The sequence below is a fragment of the Lonchura striata genome, chromosome 1 (genome assembly GCF_046129695.1).
Source record: "Lonchura striata isolate bLonStr1 chromosome 1, bLonStr1.mat, whole genome shotgun sequence".
Classification (NCBI taxonomy): domain Eukaryota; kingdom Metazoa; phylum Chordata; class Aves; order Passeriformes; family Estrildidae; genus Lonchura; species Lonchura striata.
Genome location: NC_134603.1, coordinates 103114524 through 103140548, shown reverse-complemented (window position 1 = coordinate 103140548; position 26025 = coordinate 103114524). Strand labels below are relative to the sequence as shown.

Here is a 26025-nt window from a genome sequence, read left to right as displayed (position 1 = left end):
TTTCTTTTCTTTGAAACAGATTTCTTAAGATTGAATACACACACTGAACAATCTAATGCAAGCTCGCATTTATATTCTCTCCCTCCTGGGTAATGAGTGGTAGGTTAGCCAAATACCCATGTTTTTCCATATGCTCTGATTTTCTTCTTGAGAGTAAAATGTGAGTTCTTTTAAATATGTTAGCATTCTCTTTGTGAAAAAAAAAAATCTCTGAAGGGTTGGACTTGTGGCTGAAGAGATTAGTAATGGGATACAGAGCATATTATTTCTAAATCACTGGCTCAAATTCAGCCTAGGTCAATATAGGGAACAAAAGTCATTGCCCTTTAGTGGTGCTTTTTCATGTTTTCTACTGTACAGAAGATGTATTAAATGTATAGAAGTCTTATTAACACACAGATATCCACAGAAAGCCTGCCTGCAATGGAAGAAGTTTGTCACACAATCAAGGTAATAAATTGATGGCCTCACATTTAATGAGGAAGATCAAAAAAGACTATGGTCTTGAATGGCATCAATTGACATCATTATTTGCACTTTCAGCAGAGAGGCTAAGAATGGAAAGAGTACACGGATCAAGTCATCTCCTTGCTCCTAAAGGCGATCCCTCAAGGTTACAGCTGCAAAACACAGATGGGGTTATGGGGAGAAACTTGCATTGCCAATAGTCCTTTGCACTAATTCTGCAGATAAACAGAAGACTTCACTTTCTAGTGTTGTCATATCCATCATTCATCATTCATGAGCACTGAATTCACTTTAAAGAATGTAGGCAATAAAAAGGAAGTATTAAGAAGAAAAAACATCATAATTTATATGGTGTCTGTGGTGTCTCTACATTTTGATGAATGCTGGAGCTTCCCTGAAAAATGATCCATTGCATTAAATAAATCAGACTTTTTTTCCTTACCAAACTTTAAAATGTATGATAATTCACTAAAATCTTGGAAAGAGAAAAAAATAAATAAATTAAAAAAAAAATAACAAAAAGTTCTAAAGTGGAGAGCTTGACTAAGTATCAGGACAAGTATATTTGGAATAATTCCCATTTTAAGATAATTTAGGGGCTATTTTCCTCTAGTTTGTTACAAAACTGTAAGAAAAGGTCCCTGAGTGTATTGTAAAAATTGCATTAACCTATTTAAAATGCTCAAAGGCAAGAATAAGCTGGAAAAATTAGACTTTAATAAGCCATTTGCTTTCTCAGTTCAAATGGGACCTTAGGTCTCATACTGTCCAAATGGTTGAAACAGTAACTGGAGTCAGGGTATCATCAAGACACAGAGGATCAATCAGGATGACTTGTCTTGGGAGTCTTGTTCAAAGCCAGGCAATTAAGCATAGTATGACAACACTGTAAATGATTGAATGTCAAAGTCTGTGTGTCAAACAAATAATCTAGATATGCTAAATTTCTAAATTTAACAATTTTCCTTTTTTTTTAATGAAAACATGACTCACAGATCAGGGGTAAGATCTTCTGATTAAGTCCTTATACAAGATAAAAGCAGTTTTCTAATTACAGAGTGCAGAACCAGTCCCACATTGTCTAAGAACAGAATAGAAAAATAAACTTAAGTGGCATGGTATTCCTACAGAGTGGATTTCAAGACCATATTGAGCCCATAACTATGTTCCTGTGGACCAGAATTTAAGATAACTGCCCAATTCATGGGAAAAATTCTTCAGGACTCCTTAGCAAGAAACTAATTGACAGTGAAAAGATTATCATTTAAAGGCCAACAGAACCCAATGTAAGATTTCACAGCTGAAGGGATATGACAGGGAATGGATGAATGACACAAAGAAATTAACTTAGAAACAACAGTCTGCTGATTCACAGAGCAATGACCATGATTTATAATGGACATAAGACAAAATCTGGGCATTCTCAGCACACACAACCTTTAATGAGAGGAACTGCAGCTTATTTTTGCTCTCCTGCACTTTTAGTGCTCTAACATTGATGGGAATTGTAATTTCAATGGAACTTACAAAGACTAAGTGTTTGACATACTCAAAGTAGCAATACCTATACCTGTAGAAAAAGTAGTGCAACAACATACAGCCTCAGAAGCCTGGGAAGAGGTTGTGCAGAATTCTGTCCTACAGTTCAGAGAGTCACAGGTCCCCAGTCCACCTGGGGACTGTGGTATCCTGCCATTTCTCCTGACAATGAGCCCATGTGAGGCTTTGGGGCAAAGTCTCGTCAAGAAGAGCTTGTTGAACTGCTTGGTAGTGATTTTGCATTCTTTCAGATCTGCAATTCCATCTTCTATAATTATGTATGGAAAATGGCTCTTTGGACAAAGAAATTTTTATCCAGTTGTAGCTTCAGCAATGGTTCTTTGAAGATCAGGAATTACGAGAAGTCTCTCCAAGGAGTCTTTGAACTGAGCAATGTTTCCTAAACTAAAAGTAAAATTACAGTGAGTGAAATGTACCAGGTATTTTGTACATGTGTTTTTGCAGGGCTTTTTAAAATAATGCGATCAAATAGCGGACCAAAATATTTGTGGTTTCAAAAGTTGGTCTTTATGCTGAGTTTGTGAAAGTGTCCTGGGAATGACATGGGATAATGTCACATTATCCCAGTGTCAACCTAGTTAAGCAATACAGGCTACAGTATCCAGCAGGTGACTTGATATGAGTGTTTGCTTTCATGTCTCAGATGCTCATTGTAACCATATTTCTATCAATTTTCACTTCCAGTCTTTTGTGAAAGAAAAGGACTTGAAACACTGTTTTCTATTAAGAACTCTAAGAGTCAAGCACCTGTAAATTCTGTTTTTCTGTACGAATTCCAGCCAAAGAAGTTAACTGAACAGCAGTGAGAAAAGGCCATGGAATGACTCAGAAAACAGCAACATATACACTAGGAGAAAGGAAAAGGGAGAAAGGGAAAAAAAATGCAGTGCAACCCTCTTCTTTTCTTTACAGTCAATAAAACTACAACAGCAAGTACAAGAACCAGGTGAAAAAATGGCAGTTCTACCTTGCTGCACACAAATTCTCTGCTGGAGCAGTGACTTGAGCTTCAACCTTGTTAACAGACTCTGTTTTTTTCAATATGGCCTTGAACATCTCCTTTCACCAAGACATGAAAAATTTAAAATAGCACTAACAGGGTAAAAAAGGTGGAGGAGAACACAAAGCAAAAGAAAACACACAGCTCCCTATCCCTGTGTAGGGACTCAACACTACTCATCAACAGCTGGGACACAAATGCAGTACCATGATGAATGTGGTATTCTTCACCAGGCACAGAAGAATAAAAATGGACTAAAAAGCTTTGTCTGTGTCACAGACAAAGCTTTGTCTGTGTCACAAGGGGCATTGCTTTATTAACTGTGGTCCAGCAACAATCTCGAGCACAGGTTGATGAGGAGATGCTGTGCTAGGTGGTGTAACAATACTATGTGAGCAGAAGATAGAGGTGTTCTTTCTTTATAAGAGTTTCTCTACACTATGCAACTACCTCCACACTAGAAATTATAGAAGAGCTGGGAGGTGAACTTTAATTTGATAATCTATCATACCACAAGATATTCTGGAATGCATGCACCACCTGCAGGGTACCTGCTGTTTGCCTACTGTTGACTCACAGTAACTCTATTTTGCTGTCTTTAAGAATCTTCCATAATTTTAGCATATGCTGTGAATAATTAAAAAACACTGCATTAAGTTATGTGCATTTCAAAACATACCATATTATCTGTAGCTGTTTTCTTTTTGTGGTATTTAAGTTGATTGCAGGTCAGTTTGAGGCAATCTGCCTATATCCCTTTTTCTAGTTTATTTTACTTGCAGAGAGATTCAAAACAAAGTTCAACAATAGGGAAGCAATGGTTCTAGACTGTGCAGTTTGTATTTGGCACAGATGGACTGACTTCTCAGTTTTAGTTTGCAGGGAAATGAGAGTGGCTGCATATGAGATTTCTTTCCAGTCTCTACTGTTCATCAGCCAAACATCTTGCTGCTTCAGACACTACTCCTAGTTTGGCTGTGTATGGTATCTTTCACCTTTGTGCAGCAACAGAGAATTAGCTGCTCTTTGTGTGCTGATGTACTCCTGTCTGCCTGATTTCCTGCTCACCAATGGAATAAACAACCTCGTTATTCACATACTACTACGTATTCTACTGCTCATCAGTAAAGAATTTGTGTGGGAGACTTAGGGAGAAGATTTTATAGTCAATCCTCATTCACAGGCTGTGAAGTCAGTCATACTCCTGTCAGGATGAGACCTATGCACAGCTGAAGAGGAGGACTGGGGAGTCCAGAAAAACAGCTGCATTGCACTGCCCAGTCAATACACTGTGCACTTCATGGCTTCCAAAAGCACATAGGAAACCCATGCTGTTTGGTAATTTGTACATTTTTAAACACTGAAAAGTAGCAGTTAATAGCAGAACAGTTGAGCAAACTCCATCTAGATCTTACTTTGGCTCTTAAGTTGCTTCTTCAAGGTTAATTATTTTTAGTTCAAAAGGAACACACAGACACTAATAAAAGAACTTCCACTTAAATAATGTATTTATTTACATGGAGCTGGAGTCCCCAGTAATAGAAGGAGAACAAAAGCAAAAGGACATAAAGGAAGAATTTTCAATTGGCAAAAAATATATTAAAAAATGATTCACTATTTATGTACATATATTCAGTCTGAACAGAGTATTGGCACCCTTTTGATGCAGTAACTAATACTTTATCACCAATATCAATGAAAATACTTGCTTTTCCACACCAGCTAATGGAAGAAAAGCTGAATTTTGTTGCTCATCTGTGATTCTCCAAAAACACTAACACAAAGCTAGTCTTTGCCTTCCTTAAGGCAACTGTGCCCTAATTTTATAATTCAGAACAACGAAATATTTTAAATAAGAGTTTGTGTCTCATCAGCTGTGTTAACTATACCAAATCTCAATTATACTATGAAACATGAGCAACACATTAGGGCTGTTATACATATTAAATGCACCTGCTATTAATAGCATCCTTTTAAGAATTATACAAGAACCCTCCAGAATTTGCTCTAAAAATAAAGAAAATTCATAAGAGAATGTATCCTAACATGCATATTTTATTCACCCTATAAAAACATAGTGGCAGTGATGTTTCTGGGTTGTGTGAAGTTTCCAAACAACTACAATTTTCTTTTTAATTTTTCTTCTGTTATATATAAAAATGTTTTTATTTTCATAAAATACTGCAAAAACTATCTTAAACTGTAGAGAATTAAGAAAACTTTCATGATAATGAAAATATTGGTCATAATGTGAAATTTATTGCTAATGTGTAGCCATAGATAATTATGTTTTTGGGTTGAGGGCAAGAGGAAACAATTTGCTGTTCACAAATTCCCTTATTTTTGAAATTATTGAATTTCTCATCCTCTTGCAAAAGCCCACTGACTAGTGCAGGTAGAAATACTACACCGTTAGTGCAGTAATCATTGCTACTATATTTACTTTACTAAACATCGCTACTATATTTACTATACTAACTCCAATGACAATTAAATGGAGATGAGCTTGTTTCAAAAAGTGTATTTTAATGAAAAGCCTAGAGCATTAAACAGTACAAAATAAAGAAATACATGCCAGTGCCAATACAAGATCTAGCTTTTTGCTTAAATTAACTTCTAATTTTAAAAGTTAGTGGAAAAAGCACTGAGCAAGTGGGATGAACTTTCTGTCATGGCAACCCTGAGAACAAAAGTTGGCACAGTTAGTGCACATGGAAATCTGAAACCACTACTTTAGATTTGTTTTGCCAAGTTTTAACTAAGTAGATACAAAGACTGTTCCTTTCATTTTCAGTGCCAGGGATTTTGTCTTTACTCTGTTGATTTTAATAGCTCGCTCAGAAACTTGGAAATGAATGTTTCTTCCATCATCAATTTAAAATTTTTCCATTTGCCAACTATGAATGTTTATTCCATTGTGTGTTTTCAGTGAAGATTAAATAAATATGGGTCCCTTTGACTTTCCATCCAAGTGCCAAGGAGCATGGGCAAACTATTTTTTCATCTCCATCCTTGACGAAGAGCCAGATCCAGTATAACATGACCACAAGACTACTTTTTCTCCCCTCTCTCCCACAGTCTTCAAAAATATGGCCAGGTTTGGGCTCATGTTTGTCTAAAGACTGCCTGGAAAGATCAGCTCTACAGAGGTCCTCCAGCCTTCTACAGGCTATGGCAGCTCCTAAGGCCATTATCTCCAGCGGTTCAACCACTGTTCTCCTCATGCAGAACTTTCTCTTTGTGCACATAAGGCCCCAACAGCTTCTCTTCTCTACCACCTGTAGACACATTTACTTCTTTATAGCTTATGGAGTTTTGATGGTACTCCAGCAATCCTCACCTTTGAACACAGAATTGAAGCAAATGCAAATCTGGCTAAACATTATTGTCAGAAAATAATATTATAAATGTGATTGTGATAAAGAGCTGTGCAAAAGATGTGTAAATTCCTGCCTTTATTTTTTTTAGGAATGTATAGGGATATATTTTTTTTCCCAATAGCTACTCAAACAGTAGAGCTTTTGGGAACTGTACCAGGAAATAGCTAAAATTCACTTCACCCCTAAGTGAAGGCTAGTCTTCTCTAAGCAATCATCCAGTGTAAAACAATTCATTAAGAGGTTTGCAGCATACACTGGTGACTGTTTTATGTATTTGGATTATGGATCACATGGATTTTCAACTCATAAAGAAGCTAATGCCAGGGAAGCATCTTATGTTTTAAAGTTTTACACTGGAAAATTAAGAGTGGAAGCCAAGAACATAAGAATAATGATGTATCTGAATCAACACTGGTCCACAAACCAGTACAGACAAAACTATAAGTAATTTCTATTTTTTTTCTTTAAACAGCAATATTCTTAAATAGATTAATTCTAGTACTTCTTAATCATCTCTAACAGTGAAATGACATATGACTTCATGCAAAATTACTTCAGCCAGGGATTTTTCTGGTTTAACTGATGTAACAATTATTTTCAGACTTGATCACAATATATCTGCAAAATAGATAAGCTTTAGATGTCTGCATGATTCTGTCCCCTTTTTCAGCTGCAATTGGGACTGGCCTTTTTGCTGTGTACTGTCTAAAGGGTTTCTTGCAGACCTGCACCTCACTTGACTGAGAGGACTCAGTGTTTCTCCTGTCAACAGCCCAGAGAAGACCATAGGGAAAATGTGCAAGGCACCATCTGCATCTTGTGCCAGTAGGAGTACAAATGCAGAGCACATGCCACAGAGCAGATCTCTCCTGCTGAAATTCAGAAGAATGCCATTGGCTTATGTACTGATCTGCAACTTTAATTTTCCCACAGAACACTTTAATCAGAAACCACTTTCATAATTTGTAAACACTGCCAAATGTTTGATTCCAGGCTGTTTAAGTGATCAAACCTTTGGGTAGAAAAGTAAAATAAATAACAATCAAACCATCAAACAAAGAAAGCAGTTATAAATAATTAAATATGCTGTTCTGACACATACTATTCGCATCTGGATGCTGTTCTTCCACGATATAAAGCACAGCTTTCTTAATTAAGAAAAAAAAATTAAAAACATCCCATAAGACAACAAGTCAGATCAGAAATAGGGATTTAGGACTGACTGTTTTATAAATGAAGATCAGCACCTGGGAATCCATATTTCTGAACCTACCAGATCTGCACCACCTTGGGCACAGCAGTTAATCTCACTGCCTCACCTTCCTGTTCTATAAAAGAAAAAGAAGGATAATAAACTTCACTTCCTTCATCACAGGAAGCTAAATTAGTGAAGTTCAGCAATGTGTGCTAAAATCCTCAAGAAGAAGGGGGTCAAAGATACACAAAATTTTATTTCTCTATGGAAAAGATTGTTGTAGAACTACCACCATGGTTTTAATGAGAGATAAATGATTTAAAATCACCCATTGTTTGCTCTTACTTTTTGATAATATCTGGGTAATGCTTTTACTCCCAGCAGACCATAGAACTTTTTGACATGTACAACAAGTAGGATGTCTTTTAAGCTGAACTCTCATCTTAGGCACATGTTATACACTCATCTCAGATTGGATTGAAAGGATACCTTAGACTGAACACCAGTCCCAGATTTTCTGGAAGATTAATACTTAGATTTCATTGCACATCTCTGTGAGCACCCCTATAATCAGAGACACACCAATGGAACTATCTAAACTAAACCAGTTAATGACAAAAAATAATCCAAAAGAAAATGTCGCCAACAAGGCACCCAAAATAATAAAGTGATTCCTCCAGTGCAGGAAGCTAGGCCAGAGAAACAGGAGGATATCAAAAGAAAATAAAGAAAGGAAAATAAATTCTAGGGTGATAACTATAGGACCCCAGTGGGCTTGTTATATGAATAGTCTGAAGGCAACCACATCCTGCTGCTGTGATGCTTCATAAATTCTATCATCTTGTTAAGAAGCTGAAGACTACTGACCTCACTTCCTCTGCTAATGAGACTGTGCTGCTTTGTGCCTAGACTTTTATGATGCTTATGAAATTTGAGCCATTGTGTGAGTGTCCTTCATTCATACACCAATGATATCTGCCAAATTACAGAAGGAGAAATGGGAATTGGAGACTTCTTTCCCTCTTCTTAAACTCTTGTGAAATATTTTTCAGGTTTTCAGAACCAGCAATGCAAAGACTTGCTTGGTTGATGTACCTTCAAAATTTTACAGGATCCAACTTAAAAAAAAAAATCAACCATGATTTCCTTCTAGTATCTCCACAGAAATCACTGGCACTGGGAAAAAAACTCAAACCCTCAGACGTGTTTTTCCCATAGACATCCTCTTACCCTTAAAAGTTAAAAACCTCCAATGGTTATCTCTTGCAGCTGGTGGATTACATTACAGATGTCCTTGCTGAGTAGCCTTACCTTTAGTATCTCAAAACAAAAATGCTGGAAATAAAAATATACAAATCAACACAGTTGATGAGGGCAGCAAGACCAAACTCTTCTTCACGGGTTTCACAGAGCAATGTGATAGAATTACACAGAACAGTGTAATAGAATTTGCTTTTCTGGAACAATGAGGAAAGTGCAGCTTTTACTTACATAGTTCTAAGAGCTCTATGTCTTTTGGATATTACTTTCTCTTTGCTTCAGTTGTGCCACTAATGCTACTCAGCTCTTGCTTTGCCACCCTTAATATATAACACAGCAGTCATCCACTGTCTAGTCTTCCTGTCCTTTCCAATAAGGAAGGTATGCAAATTCTTAGAGTACACATCAATAAAACTTCAAATAAAACAGTCAAAACCAAACCAAACCAAAATGAAATACTATAACAAGTCAAAAAAAATGCTAGTTTCTTCCTGCCTTTTTCATAGCTCCTACGTGGGATCAAATATCATCTTTATTGTGTTGTCACTCTTAATAAGCAAAGCCAGCTTATATTTAACAATTTCATTATTTTCTTTTCTACACGACATTAGGAGCCTGCTGAGTGTTCTCAGACAGACACAATCTGTTCTGCCTTGCACAATGCAGTGACCAACTTGACTGACATTCCAGAATAGCCCTGTGGAGCATTAGGTACACTACCAGCTGTTCCACGTTTCTCTGTGCCAGGGACACTGCACAGCACACAGAACACTTGGAATATAGGAAGGAAGGAAGGAAGGAAGGAAGGAAGGAAGGAAGGAAGGAAGGAAGGAAGGAAGGATAGTAAAGAGTCAAATGTGAGTGGCACAACTATAATTCTTTATGAAGCAGCGGTAAGATTGATTGTGAAGGGTCAAAAGGCTAGGTCAAACTCTGCTCATTCGTCAGCTGAATGTCATTTTTGCTTTCCCTGTCACCAGATAGCTTTAAAAAAATTGCACCTCCTTCCTCATTATCTAGGATTTGGGCCCCTTCCTGTCATCCAGTATTAATGAAACAGGGCTTCAAACCTGGCCTTCATCTTTGAGGTTCTTCTTCATGTAATTCTTCCCTTTCTTAAGTACTGAGGACAGTTTTAAAGATTGCTTTCTCACACAGAGTAGCTGGAAAATGGCTGCTAATGTGAGAATGGTTTGAAAACATACATGCCGTATAAAGGTCCAAATAAACAAAAGTATAACTAAAGCATAGCAAGTCCGAAGCCTACACAGCAACTGAATCATGGTTAAATCTCTGCCACTCATATGGAATCCTTAAAAAACACCATGATGCAACATTTTGAAATAATTTATGAAACCCCACTACCACAATTTTTTGTTATAATTACTAGCAATACACCACTGGAATAATGTTAATTCTGAAATGATCCATCAATTTACTGTGAATATGATTTATATGTGCCTGATTCAGGTAAAAAAGATAGCAAATAATTCCCTTAAAAAATTAAACATCTAAATTAATTGAAGTTAAATTACACCTATGCTGTAAAGTTTCAGCTGGCTTGAAATGGGATGCCACCCAAAGGATGCTTCCTCAAACAAAACCATTTTGTGTCAAAGGTAAGTTTAGGTGGAGTTATTATCTTCTGAATTTAGATAAAAACTATACTCATGTGTTTATTCAGTGCTTTTCACAGAGAGATCTCAGGGTCAATTCTACAAATAATTAAACATCCTCTAAAGACTATCCCTATGACAATTATCTCTATGCTTATAGGAACAGAATCATGAACAATTTGGTGGCAGAATGAGAGGATTTACTAAATTAGTTTTCATTAAACACATTGGTGAGTAGGGTGGTTTACGTATGTTAACTGATTGACACAATACCTTCTTTTATATAGAAAAATGACCTTTTAAAATATTTATAATCACTCTTGGGCGAAAACATCCTGGAATTCTGTGCTAAATTGGCATAGAGTAACATTTCATACAAGTCTGATTTCCCTGCACAAGCAAATGAACTTCTGTGAAACTATCTGCTCAAATGGCGTCTCAGGCAGGGAATTTAAAATGTTTCATTAAAAAGATCAGTTTTAACTGTAAAGAATAGATAAAAATAAATGATAGCTCAAAAGACAAGATTTCAAAATGCTTTGTGTACTCTCCATCTGCAACTTGAGTGAGCTATTTCCAGCCCTGGCTGCAGCAAGAACAAAAGGTATTTTGCTTCTAACCATAAACAGAGGATAATTCCCATTTTAAGCATACAGGATTAAACTCACAGAGTAGTGAAACACATAATTATTTAAAATAGCACAAGAGGTTTACTAGTTGAAAGTAATTAATTAATTCAAGCCCTGGGAGCACCTGGCTCTCCTGTGATATTCAAAAGCCAATGGTTATGTTTGAAACAGATCAATTTTAGGAACTTCTGGTATTTTTTGACCTGACTGGGTTTTCAGGGCATGCAAAATACAATGTGCTTTCAAAATGTTAGACAAAATAACTCAGTTTTTATAAAATTAGAGGAAATTTCAACAAGATAAAAGAAGGACAGTGAAGAGAAATAAAGAGAAAAAACATTCTTATACACAGCTAAGTCAAAGCTAAGTTTTCCTTCAGGATGTTTTTTCACTCCAAAATTCCAGTAGCAACAAAATGTAACTTTTGAACTTTGAGGTTGGATGAGAATGACAATAATTAGAATTTGAATAGAAGACTTGTTAAAATAATTTTGCTTAGGGCACCATGTACATTACTTGCCTAGCCATACTGCAATGAGGACATTCTTCTGCATTCATGCTGCAGTGTATCAGTTTAAAATATGGAGTACTCTACATCACTAATGTGGGAAGTAGAACTGAAAGATCAGTCCCGGTATGCAGATGAAAATAACTGTAAAGCAGCTGGGCTGTGTCTAGGAGAACTGTGCTTATTATGTAAAATGACTGATTATATTAAACCAAATGGGTTTTGCATGGGTCCTTGTTCACTGAAATATTAATAGATGACAATTAGCTAAACAGTACAACAGAACCCTTATAGTGTGCTGAGAACTGTCACCATAAATGCACTTTACTTCCTCCAATAAATACTAATTCATAGCAGGTTGTTATCAAACTGCCATGCTTTCACCTGAGAACTAACATGCTTCTTTACTACCTGCAGCTCTTAGAAATTACGCAATTTCTTTTTTTTTTCCTTTGTTGCATCTAGCACAGAAACTGAGGAGGCAGTGAGTCCTTTATCTCTCAGGCAGGAGCAGAGCATGGTTAGATCCCTATGGATATCACACAGGCAGCTGCTCTCTTCAATAGTCTGGAAGCAAGACAGATTGTCAAGCACTACTTTCAGGTGTGGTGAAACACAATGTTTCAGCTCCATAAGTGCATTGGTCCCCTCAATGAGGTGAGAAACATTTGTTAATTGCACAGAACACAATAACAAATGCTACATATTTTGTGAAGAAGACAAGATACTGTGTGAGCCTTCACACCTGCTGAAGCACTGAACTTGCTCCTTTTCTCCTCCCTTTCACTAAAATTTACCTTTTGAGTTTAATTTTGTTTATATTTTCCCCTGCCTCTGTTTCCTTTCATTCTCTGGTCCCTCAGGGATCCCTGTGTGAATTTTCTGGCGACCATCAGACAGCACCTTTACAACTCTCATTGCATGAAACTGAACCATATAAATGAAAAGCATCCTCTCAATTTTGGCAACAGCAGTTTGAAAGCTATCCACTGAGTTGAATTAAAAAAAAAAAAAATATTCTGTTTTCCATGTTATTGAATGTTTCAATTTTACAAGGAGACAATGAACTAAATTTTATTCTTGTCTGCTTGAGGACTCTTCCATGGTTTTTGGTCTTTCAATTATATACTGAAAGAGAAAACAGTAATAAGCTGCTCTATCCTTATACAGGATATTAGGAAAACTTTCTTCTGACTATTGCTTTAATCAGTCACTAATGGCATTTCTACTACAGCCTTCCTTGCTTGCCTGGTTCTTACATGTTATTTTTAATACTGATGTTCCTGCAACTTAAAACTATTTCTAAGCCAACTTTTCCTCACAGAAATGTGTCCTCTCACCTCTAATTCCTTTATTTGGTGTTTACTGCAGTATTATGATCATGATAATGGCTTTGCTATTGTGACATGAATAACACTTCTCTGACTGAATTAATTCTTCTTGCTTAGGTCTGTGTTAGTTCTACAGTTCACAGGTCCACGGAACACAAAATACCATCACTTTTCCTGTCATTAGAGTCTTATGCCAAGCCTGTTTCTTAAGTGGTTGGGTACTCTCCTCCCCATCTGCATATGCCATCCCATCTCATCCCCAATCCTGCTTCATAGCTCACACATGATGTGGATTTCTGCTTTCAGAATTTTTTGAGGTTTTGAACCTTAATATATTGACTGAACTGAACTGTATTCAATTGCTTAAGGTTGACATTTTCTTCATGAAATTTACATTAACCTGCCACTCCAGCAATCTTACAGCTCCCTCCAGTCATTACTTGGCCACAGTACTACATGTATGCCCCCCTCTAATCTCCTATGATGAACTCCAGGTTTATGGCAAAACAGCATGAAATTACATATGTGTTCTGATCATGATGATTTATCTTTTTCAATACCTCCCTTCCTTCTGTGGCTGTACTTTAGGACAGCTTTGTCCTAAAGCCTTGTCTTTGTTCCCAAGACAATCCTAAAACTCTACACCATGAACTCTGCAAATAAATCCCAAACTGGATTTTCTAAAGAATCAAGGAACCAAGAAGCACAGACTTTGCAAGACAGAATGGAAGGGTCTAGAAGGCTATAGTGAGAGCCATTAAAATAAACATGTGCTGTGAGCAACAAGGAATATATGTTTGGCATCTATTCTGGTTTAGGGCAAATTTGGGAGGAAGCTTCCAATGGGGTCCCTCAAAAAAGAAGATTTAAGTGGCCCCTCTCCCTACTGGTTCGGGAAAATATTTCCTTGGAAAAAAGTGGGAAAAACCCTATTTATTTAACAAAGTATTCACAAGCATAAATAATGAATAATATTAAACAATAAAACCTCTCACTGTTCTGAAGAGATGGCAAATTCAGAAAGTCCTTGTCATGGGCTGTAGCTTGGCTCACTCAGTGTCTTATCAGTTCCTCCTGCACTGGAGAATGCCATGTCCTGGGCCCCAGTGGGCCACAGGTATGAGCTCCTGGTGTTTTCCTGGATTTTCAGTCCAGAGCAGGGCTGATTAGTTCCAAGAAAAAAAGAAAAACCACAGTCCAGGGAATTTCTCTGCCTCAGCTAGCTAAAAAGTAACTAAAACCAAAGGAGAGCTCTGTCCTGCCATCTGCCCGTGCGGCAGACAGCACAGCCCAGGAGCAGGATGCAGGGGAACAAGTGCAGCTTCTGATACCAAACTCTGAGCTTCTTCTCCCCCCACTTTTCTCCTGGAACTAGTCTTAAAAGTGCAGAACCTAATATCCAGCATAAATAGAAAAGACAACAGAGCATACAAGCATCATAAAAGTCACCCTAGGACAGCATCAGAAGAAGCCAGAGTTAGGCAAACCCAACAAAATGAACCTTGATAGCAATATTGTCCCTGAAAATAAGGCATTTAACAGATTCATTCTAAAATTTACTTTGGAAAAAAAATCTGTACATATAACCAGCAACTGGTGAACTCAGGGTTCTTCCATCTGCTTCAGAGCAAAAACTAGCATATAAAAATTAAAAGATCACAAGGGGCATTCCCACTTCAACTTATTGCTACCTGTAAGACTTTTTTCTCTCATTAAGTGACTTCTCCTTAATGTGTGAGAGAACAAGCAGAATGTGAGGAAGTGAACAACAGGGCAGAAGACTCTGAATATGCTTAATTGCATTATAATATCATTTTTACCACTGAATTGAAAGGTCTCTAAATACTCAAACCATGAGCCAGATGATGCAAATATCATTTGAGCATAATTCCTATTCACTGAGGGAAATTTGCCTGAGTAAGGACTGTAAGGACTTATTAGGTTCCCCTGCTACAAGATTATTCTTTGTGCCTCACATGTATCATAAATAGCTGGGGCAGACAACTACATAAAAAAAAATCATTTAAAGAAAGATGATGGACAGATATGATTGCTTAGAATTGGGACATAGGGCTTTATAAGAACTTTCATCAGAAACCTGTGCATTGTATAAATTTGTTGCTTTCATTTTCACACTAAATGGAGAATTAATATGACTACTTTCATTTGTCACAAATACACATAAGCAAGGCTGAATGACTAATATGCAGAGACCTGAAATAGATTTCTTCAACAGGAAGTTTTGCATTTTTGCAGTAGTAGCAATACTGCTATTTTAAGAAACGAGGATCAAATTAAATGTTTACTTCTGTGACAGTGTTGCCAAAATGTCAGTAAATTTATGAACAGTTCATAATTTTAGCTGTCCTTTAGACAATGGGTCATATGTGCATTAAAGTAATCATAATAACCTGTCAGTAAAAATCTCCTGTAGCCCATTCATAGGAGAAAAAAATGTTTGCAAGTTCAGCAGCTCACTTCTGTACTTGCAGAATGGTTTATCCCATAAAGTGGTACAACCAACCTCTCCAAAAAATAATTTCATTTTGACCTGATGAGCTGAGATTTTAAGACTTATTTTTTTAAATTTACAGAATTCCTTTTCAGGATTCACCAAATACCACTCTTAACAGTCATTGATTAGAAAATTGCCTGTTGCCCTTAGATCTCTCTCCTAGAGAAAAAAAAAACTACTCATCTTTGAATTACCTAAACTCAGTAGTGTGCAGAAAGCAAGAGACTTCAAATACTTTTGGGGACAGGATTCAACAACCTAAAGCCTACCAATCAGTGCATTGTCACTGTAGCTAAACTTCCTCAGGATTCGTACACCTTCTCCCCTTCAGATTTGCTCTCCCCCCCGCTGTAATTAGCTACTTTTTGTAGGATCAGACCCACCACACTGCTCTTGTTTAATCTCAGCAAGCAAAATGGTTTTCAGGCTTGAGTCCTCCCATGATGTCACCTAGCAGAGTACTGAAATCTCAAATATTATCCATCAGTCAGTCATTCCTACTGCTACTTGTCCCTCCAGTTAGGGTCACAGCACCAGCAAGGTCAGCTACAATCTAAAGTACAATGTTCACTCTCTAAAACAGAGCCTTGCCCTCTTACTGGCTTAAGAAATACAGCAAATGGGAGTGAAAGCATTCAGTTTTGAACACTTTGAACATTCTGCAGTGATATGTCACTTGCTAAGACATTAGAAAAGAATATTTTCTCACACACTGGAACACCATCTAATTAATGAGATTTATGTTTACCTTTGAGCGGAAGAATTGCCTCAGTTTACCCAGACTATTACACAAAGGGGATTAAAACAATCAAACAGTAGGTCTGCTGATGCCTTATTTCAAAGGCAGTATTCATGCTGTAGTCAAGGCAAACCCAGAGAAGGTGACCCCAGTATCCCTGCCTGACAAGCATCCTCTCTCATACTAACAAATTAAAGATTACTTGCTTCCAATTCAATAAAAATGAGGTGAACTTAATTTTGCCTGGGCATTGCCTCTGCAACAGTCAACAAGTATTTCAAGTGAGCATTTAGACATTTAAGGCCGAGTGCTTTCCTTTCTAAATGCCTTGCTTTAAAAATCCCAAACAAATCCAACTTGAAACAGCCACTGATGGAGACCCATTGAAGACAGATAGAAAACCCCAGCTAAATGTGCATGGACAGTTACGTAAAGCCAAGTTCAGGTGAGGATATTTCTCTCTAACTTCAGATGGAAGTTTATAATGTTGGGGGAAAAAAAGTCTGCTCTTGATTCCAGCCCCATATTTAATGCCTCCAGAATTAATACCTGTGTTTTCTCAGGACATCAACTATTCAATCCACATTTCTAAGTACAAATTTGGCTACACTGTCTCTAATTTACTAAGGTTATTGGTAAAGTTAATAAGCACATGTCCTGGATATAAGAACATACAAAACACCCCCCCACCACCAATCTCCACCGAGCTGAAATAGAGTACTTCTAAATTATGGATGTTAAGCAACATTCTGGATGGATCCCTAAAGACTTCAATTATGAAGAAAAAAGAACATTTTTTTCTACTGCAGCTAAACTGCATTCTCAAAACATTACATAAAAATTCCTTTGCCTTTGGTTAAGTGTTTCTTCTTTTATTCCTATTTTGTTCCTGGACTGTACTTTAAGTACATATTCTTTAAGTTACCTGGGTTGATTTCTAAACATTTTCATGTTACATTTAAGTTAGAATGTTTTATAATTTGTATATAGTTTAGTGGTTTATATCTTATTATCTTGTATTTAACTACAACAAATTTTATACTCTGGTGAAGTGCTCAGCTATATGGCTCTGGACAGGCATGGGGCAAGTAAGAAAAATAATCTCTTTCAATAATTACTTGCTTTGAGTGTACTGGGAATGCAAACCTCTGAAATATACGTGTTATTATAATTTTCACAATTATGTAAATAAAAACTCCTTAGCATATTCAGTAAGAGAACAGAAACACTTGATTAAACATTAGCAAAAAATAACAAGTTTTAATGCAACAAAACTTTTAATGTTTTAGGTTTGGTTTGTTCTTTTCAGAACTGACCTTATTCAATATAAAAGTTTTAATTAAGGGTGTTATCCAACTAGATACTGTTGGCACACAGCTTTCTGTACAGCATGTACCTGTTTATCAGAATAATACCTATATATGCAAGACAGCTATCAGAACAATAATAGACAGGCCATAGCAAGAGACAGTGAAAAAAATGTTTCATAATTAAAAGAAGAATTATCAATAGTTCCTCTAAAATCAGGACAAAGTGGAGTGTTAATGATTATGCTGGGATGCTACAGGATACTTGGTTTTGATGAGTTTTCTAGCCTTCTTTTGTATTCACTGTATTGCATATCTCATGTGTTATCCAAATCAAGAATTCATTTATCCTGCTGTTGCTACTCTAGACTGAATGGCAGGCATCAAACCCTCGTAAAACAATTGTTTCATCTTGCTTTTTAGTATTTTGTTCTTGGTGTAGCCACTGCATTAAATGGAAAGCTCACTTACCTAAACTTAATGAAAAGATCTGCCCACTCCTGTGGTAGCTGGGGAGAGCGTTACAGCCTATAAAACAGTTTAAAAAGATGTTGCAAATTATTGCAAAGCAATTGAGGCTTCTACTTAAACACTAGCCCAGGGACTATCTGCAGGATCTGATATTGCTGCCTGTATATTGGAGCAACAGACGTTTATTTTTGTCTTGCTTATGTTCCTTCTGTTTACAGCACTTACTGTGATTTTTCCTTCCTGGTCTCTTACCTCTACCCTCAACTGGACAACTGGCCCTGCTATGAAACCTATTCCTGATTCTGCCTCCGCAGCATTCCTCCATTATTAAATGTTCTGAGTTGTTGTTGTACGTCAGAAACACAAATAATTCACTAATAAAGATACATCTTGAAGTAAAGCCTGTCCACTTGTGACAACAAGACATCCTTGAGCAACTCCACTCCTTTTCTCCATTATATCCATTTACACAGCTTCATCCATTTGTACATTCTGTGTTTAGGGCCTTATCTGGCAGCCAGTTCTTGCATGAAAAATTTATCAGTGACATTACTGTCAGACATCATTTTCTGAAGGAGGTCAATGCTGGAGACTGGACATTACAGTAGATGGATTCCTGAGCCAATGCAATATGGCAGTTTCTGTATCCTTAGATTCACAAAATTATTCACTTTTCGGCTGGAATGGTGCTTTACCGCCACAGCAGTCTGCCCAACTGAACTTACGGAAGTTGCCTTTTTGCATGTGACCAGCATTACTTTAGTATACCCCATACCTAACACTCTTTGATGCATTCTTAATGAGAATTATGGTAGGCCTGATCCCTGCCTCATCAGTTCTTAGTTACCGATATAAAAAGAACAGCAAGGAAGCTGTCCCAGATGGGCATCTGTGACTTCTTTCTTTTTTGTCCCAAAATATACCCTATGGCTCTGACAATTCAAATAATAGGAATTATAGAGATAATATGTAGGCATAATTATGGTACATTGACTTGGTCAGCTACATAGCCATTAGAAGGCTTTATGACTCCCTTTTCTGGTACAGAACAACTTCAGGTTAAGGAGCAATCAGTTTAGTTATCCTTTTTCAGCTTAAAAGTAACATCAATACATTTCTAGGATATTGGAGGATAGCTGTATGCCAAAAAAAGCCCAGTAACATACAGTAAATAGATACCTTCCTTCCAGTATTAACTGAAAATTATCCCATGGGAAAATTATTCCCCATGTGAACACTTTCCAGTTCAGTATTGTTCTCACTGAGAACACAGATATTATACTGAGGAATGGTTCTCAGCAAGAAAAGAGCACAGTGATCATGCAACTGTGATAATTCAGTCACCTAAGAAGCTGCACCTGTAGTATTCACTTTGCTGGCAGAATATTAAGAACTGTTGCTTTTCTTATAATTTCATGGCTATGAAATCATTCCCTGGATATAGGAAAATATTGATGGCACCAGCTGAACACAAAGCAAATGATCCCAGCTCTTCAGTCCAGGTGGGTGCTTTTCCTCTGACCTGCCTGCATAGATTAACACAAATGTCCACCACTGGGACACATTAGGAACTTGGCAGGTGGAAGAGCATGTTGTTTTGCATAGCACATTGGAATTTATCCTTCAAAGTCTGAAACTATTTGGCCTTTTAGTTACAACCCAACCTAGTAATGAAGTAATGACTTGTGGTAGCACTTGCTGCATCAATTGTATTTTGTGTGTTAACAGATGCTGGATATCTGATGGCTGATGTATTGTGGCTTAGACTTGTATTAAAGTAAAAACTCAGAGATCTTGATCTACTACACCTATTTGACATAGCTGCAAATTTTCTCTTTTTCCACACACACACAAACCTTTTTTTTCCATCACTTTGTTTCCTGTCTCCTTCCTAGGCAGAAGTGAGAGATGTGGCTGGGTACCTATGTTAATTGTCCAGCATGAGAGTGCTGCATTCTTGCATTGTGGCATGGAAATATCACCCTAATTACTTGCTGCTTTACATACATTCTTACTGTTTTTCTTTCCTTCTTTCCTCTCCTAATGTTTTTTTGGGGTTTTTTTTTGTTGGTTTTTTTTGTTGTTTTTTTTTTTTGGTGGTTTTTTTGGGTTTTTTTTTTGTTTTTTTTTTTTGTTTTTTTTGTTTTTTTTTTTTTTTTTGTTTTTTTTTTTTTTTTTTTTTTTTTTTTTAACCAAGCCCTTTTAGGTTATTTACATTTGCTCTTATACCTTCAGTAATAGTCCCAAAGAAGTTTTTCCTACCCAACTGTACCATTCAATCTGTTTCATCTTCCCTCCCTTTTGGACTATATTTGCAACTAAAGGCTTACTGTCCACAGAACATGATTGATTCAGAGTCAAACATGCATGATATTTTCCAGAAAAATAAAATAGACAGATTTATGCCATGAGGAATTTACATTGTAAAAATTACTTTATTCTCTCCCCTAATTCTCCTCTTTTTCTGTCAAGATTGACAATATCACCTCAGTTCCTTTCTCCTCAGGCCTCCAAGGTAATGTCTAATTGATATTTTGCTCTGGCAAGAAGACTTTTCTTATGACTGACCTTCATAATTTGCTTTGTTACTCACTAGGCAAACCACCTTTCTCATCTAGGCCTTTCTGACTATTCATAGCTATCTGTGGGACTGCTTCAGCCTCTTTCCTTTCCCTGCATTGCAGAAGGGTGCTCTAAAATCAGAAATTATTACTCTCCCCTCACATGAATAATCTCACTCCACCTGTCTACTTCTACACCAAGCACATATGTCATTGTTGTTCAAATCTCATTGTTCTTTACTATAATATTAAAATTAATTTTATCACATTTCCTCTTTCAGCTCTTGCCATCTTTTTTTAGCCCTTTTCTCATCCTAGTTCTGTCTTATCTTGTGGTAACCTACCCTGGTATTGGATCAGTTACTCAGTGATGTCCAACAAGTTTCCTGCTCTCAATCTGGAACTCATAAATACTCCTCACTCAGATGGTCCCTATCTCACTCAGGATCCCTCCTTTAATTCTCTGCAAAGGTCAACCACTTACTGCAACTGCCATATGAATTGTACTGTATGCATTTGTGTTTTTTTTTTTTTCCTGAGGCTTCTGAAGTTGCTATAGCTTCAAAACTATTAGGATGCTTCTTCCTTTCAGTTTATGGAATCTCAATCCCTGCTTTTTGGTGCAGTGTAAAAATTGCAAAGTGTTTTACATAACAATGCAGTGTAACACAACTAATAATACAAGCAAAAGGTAAGCAATGTACTTGAACTTGGGAAAAATTCACTGTGGAAGTTTAATATTTAAACAGTACTAGTCATCTTCTTTACTGTTGTGCTGTTATTAGAGAAATACATAACTAAATCCATAGTGAAAGGATACTGGAACCTAAATCCAAGGCAAATATTAGGAAGTGCTGAATTACATCAGAGGATGCAACATAAATGGTAAAATGCTTCAGAATATTGTCAATTTCGGTGACAATTTCCTTGTACCTTTAATTTTTGTAAAATCTGCATTATTTGCTCATTATAAAAGCCTGATTTGGAGTTTATTGAAAACCAACCAGTCAGGGCAGAATGCTTTTGTCAGATGTATTTGCATTTAACATATGAAGTGGGGGAGGGAACAGATGGAAGAGGTGATAAATTTTTATAGTTAAGTAGTGAGAAAAAACCCAACCCATAACAAAACAATCACAATTAATTGATCAGAGTTTCTAAACATGACTACAAGTCTTAAAAAAATAAAATAATAAAAAAAAGCAGTATATATGTATATAAAAAGCAGTAACCCTAATTTGGACGTCCTAATAACTGGTGAAGATGAATTAACATCATGCTGGTGAGTGATATTGACCAGAGATTATGACCAGATTAGGTTCATCAGATTCCTGACGTTGTATAAAGAACTGAACTCTTACTAAAAAAGCTGTAATAAGAACCCTGATTCTAGGAGAGAAAAACATGAGGAAAAATATGACAAAAATCATAGTTTGTTAGCAAAAAGGCATGATTAAGAATTGTTCTTTAAATAAGATGCTGAACAGACTTCAATCTCAATAAAATAAATTAAAAATATGGCATTGGATTCTCTTAATTAAGAAACAGGAAAATAAATAGCACCAATCAATGTAGCTTTATGAAAAACTGGCTTAGATGGACAAGTCTGACTACAGTCTTTAAGAGAGCTACCAGTTTGTTGTACAAAGAAATTGTGATATGAACTCCTCAGATTTCTTTTTAGAAAATCAGGCATATACCGCAACAATATAGTACATGTCAAATGGCTTAAGAACTAGCTAACTGACAGTTTGACACTTGGGCATAATTCTCTGAAAGGAGTATTTTTAACAGTCTCTGCATGAATCAAAAGTAGACGCAGAAGAATACAACCACTGCAATGCCCAAAGAAGTTTACATTTTCTCTCATAATTCATATTAATATCTAACAATAAAATATATAAGCACAACACCATAATGGCAAATATTAGGCAGGAATAAAAGGTGACCTGACTCACCAAGTTAGCTGGGTCTAAAACCATTTTAACACAGCACAAAATATACAATGATATACCAATGAACAAGAGGATATATCTCCAAAAGAACAGCTGCCTCTTGCAGGCTAAAGCTGCTTCTTTTGGTGCATCACAGAGCTTCCAGAGTGTTGCAATTAGGTACAACTTTACAAAATGAAGGCCTTGTTACCCTTGTAAAATCATGGCTCACTTCTGTTACTTTGGCTGAGTAGAAAAGGACTCTGGGAATGACTTCACCAAATTAGAGGTAGGAAAAACAAGTTACATAATCATTGCATGTTCACATTGTGTTGTATGGTGGTTGGTTGAGTTATGTTTGTTGTATTTTAAAAGCATGTAACTGATAAAAGCCTAACTGCTTTAAAAGGTGCCTGGTTTTTGCAATAATGGAGTTCTCTTCTGCACCTGTCTGCAGTGTTTGTGCCGCTCTGCTTCCTAACACCAGAGCACAGCTGTTTCCCAAAGTTACTGCTGGAAGCAGAAGCATCCTGGGCAAGAGAAGAAGCGTAACATTATTGTTGTATTGGAGTTACTGATGAGACAGGTACTGGATCACTGTATTAAGTTCCAGTGACCAAAAAAGTGAAGTTTTTAAAAAGTTTTTGAAAATTTGAAGAAATATGAGAAAGAACTTTTACAATTGTTAAAGAAAGCATACTTTGACTTTACTTTGAAACAAAACCAAGCAAACAGTAAGGTCATTGTACTTCACTAAAAAATTCCTTGAAGTAGGCATAAGAAGCCAAATTCTATGTATATACAGACAGGAAATAAAGAAGATTGGAAGTAATAAAGGCCACTGCAACATCCCCCAAAATATTGCTGAAAAACAGTGGTTCGAGTATATGATTTTACACTTTCTGGAAGAAATATGCCACCTTAACTCCAGAGTCTGCTAGATGAGAAATAATACTTTGTACAAAAAAAATAAAAAAGGCTCTACAGTTCAAAACAGCTGAAATTATAAAATAAACCATGGTATACATATATTTTGTGGATAAGAAAGTATATGTTATACACACACAATGACAAAATGTATTACAAGCAACAGTTTAGAATAGAAAAAAAAATATCCCCAACCCTAACATTAGGATTTTTGTTGCATAGATTTTGTGGAAGAAGTCAAATACAAAGGAATATTTTTGTCAGTCTGTGAAAATCAGGGTGTTGAGTCTGTTTTGCAGTTCTCATTGCTGAATCATTGTATTCACTTCATAGGAAAGAGGTTTTTCCAATGATTTCAGAGTAACCATCATGTTATCATATGCCTAATTTGCCATGCTTATAAAGTGTTTTGAAAATTGCAGAAACCTAGACCGTCACTTCTTTCTCTCTGAAATCGTTCAGGAGTTTCAGTTATTGGACAGAGGCAGTTATTGGATAGAAGAAGAAAGGACAGCTTGCATTGCTTATTCCTACTCTAAATGCTGCTTAACTGTTTAGGAGCTATTTAGCAGCTTCCCTTATTATGGAAGATATCTTCTGTCGGTTCATGATAATTACGTGTTCTTTAGTCTTCCTCGCTCTCCTGCTTGACAGCACCCCCCTTTCACTGTAAAGGTGAAAGCATTGCAAGATTTTATTGTTGGAGTTTTGTGGGGAAAAAAACTAAGAACCGAATAGTCATGTTGTAGCAGTGTGGGTTTAGATGGTGGATGCTGCTACATATAGCTATTCCCCAATAAGCATCTCCTGTGGAAAAGCCACTTGGGTAAGCATTCAGGCAAGGCAGTCAAATCTCCACACCACACTCACCACAGCTAGCTCAGCGAAGAGAGGCAGAAGGGCCTTTTGTAGGATTCTCTTCCAGCAAGGGTTAATTCTGGCACACCAAAAGGAAATGAGGGACAAAAGACAAGACCATGTGGTCTGCACAAGGTTAAGTATGGGATGGCAGTGGGGCGGTACAGAGGGCAGGGCAAAGGCCATTGGCCTACAGGGAAGACAGGGTCAGCCATAAGGGATACCACAACCAGTGAGGAAACCGGGAAACGAGAAACACTAGAATTTGGATCATACAGGGAAGGGAACAGGAGTGATTTGTGGTGCTGTGCAAGACTCCATGGGGAAGTCTTCTCCTTCAACCTAGGTGGGGAAAACTCTATGGTAAGTCTTCCCAAGGCAATGTTCTGGGGTTTTCCCTGAGGGGAAAGGATTCAGAGGATTCCACATCACTGAATATAAAAACAAGGAGCATACTCTTTAAAGTTTTGAGTAATGCAAAAGCATGGAGAGACAATAAATTTAATTCTGCAGCAGACAGACCTTTACAGTCTGATTATGTGGTTCATAGGCTGGAGGCATGTCATTATGCTGTCTGGTGCAAATATTTCTAAAAAAACGTCTCTTTACACTTGTACTTGTCTACTCAGCTTCTGCAGAGAAGCCTAAGAGAAATATGCCACGGGGTTGGATTCAGCAGAGGGCAAGCCAGATGTCTGGGGGACTGGAGCATCTCCCTTACAAGAACAGGCTGAGGAAGCTGAGCCTGCTCAGTCTTAAAAAGAGTCAGCTGAGAGGGGACTTCATCAATTTCTATAAGTATCTGAAAGGATGGTGCCAAGAGGATGTTTCCAGGCTCTTAGTGGTGCCAAGCAGCAGGACAAGAAGCAATGAGCAGAGAATGATGTACGGAATTCCACCTGAATATGAGGAAGAAGTTCTTCACTGTGCAGGTGACTGAGGACTAGACCAGATTTCCCAGAGAGGGTGTACAGTCTCCTTCACAGCAGATACTCAAGAACTGTCTGGATGCAACTATGTGGAATATGCTCTAGGATGACCCTGCTTGAGCAGGCAAGCTGGACCAGATCACCAACTGTGGTGCCTTCCAACCTCACTCATTCTGTGATTCTGCGATTCCAATGTTCTGGCCAGCTCTGAGGACACTTTGGATTGGTCTGCCCCTCACAAAAGGTGCTGACTTTACAGTTCTACAAAGTGAAATGCTTGTTGTACTAGGTGTGGAGATAAGAAGTGAAAGGAGTCTGTCTCTGAGAAGATGGAAGTTTAGATCAATGCTGATACACACTTCTTCAGTTAAGACTTGCATTTTTTTTATTTTTGTAACTTCAGTACAGTGTGCCTTCCTGGCCTCATAACTGTATCAGGATAGCCTCACATTAAACCAGTAGTTTTATTCTTGTTTTGCTTATTACTTAATTCAGTAATCACAACTTCTTTGACACTATAAGATCAAATAAAATTGTGTAGAGACTAATTGTAGTAGTAGTAGTAACAATAATAATAAGTGCAAAAAATCAGAGGGAACTTAGTGGCATAGTCTTGGATGTTTATCAAAATGTGAACCTATCATCCCAATGGTTTCTATAGTAACATGCAGAGAAAATGCTACGCATTAACTTTGTTATAATCTTAGTATGATATTAACATTCATCTTCTATTAAAACGTCCTCAATTAAAAAAGAGTAAAAAAAAAATAATTGGAATTTGCAGGAAAATTCAGCATTGTCACTTCTTACAGTAGTTGTATGGCACCAGAGAAATGC

At 37.0% G+C, this 26025-nt stretch overlaps 1 protein-coding gene across 13 annotated transcripts in view; it reads right to left on the bottom strand.

Annotated features, from left to right (window-relative positions):
* POU6F2 (POU class 6 homeobox 2) overlaps positions 1 to 26025 on the bottom strand; it is a 352332-nt gene that overhangs the window by 144222 nt on the left and 182085 nt on the right. For 10 of the 13 annotated variants that reach the window (XM_021546659.3, XM_021546677.3, XM_021546724.3 and 7 more), the window contains one exon: positions 17980 to 18036. The exons of the other annotated variants lie outside the window; for them this stretch is intronic. In XM_021546659.3, coding sequence (XP_021402334.2) covers positions 17980 to 18036 — 57 coding nt within the window. The remainder of the gene's footprint in view (positions 1 to 17979; positions 18037 to 26025) is intronic. 13 annotated transcript variants of the gene reach the window in all.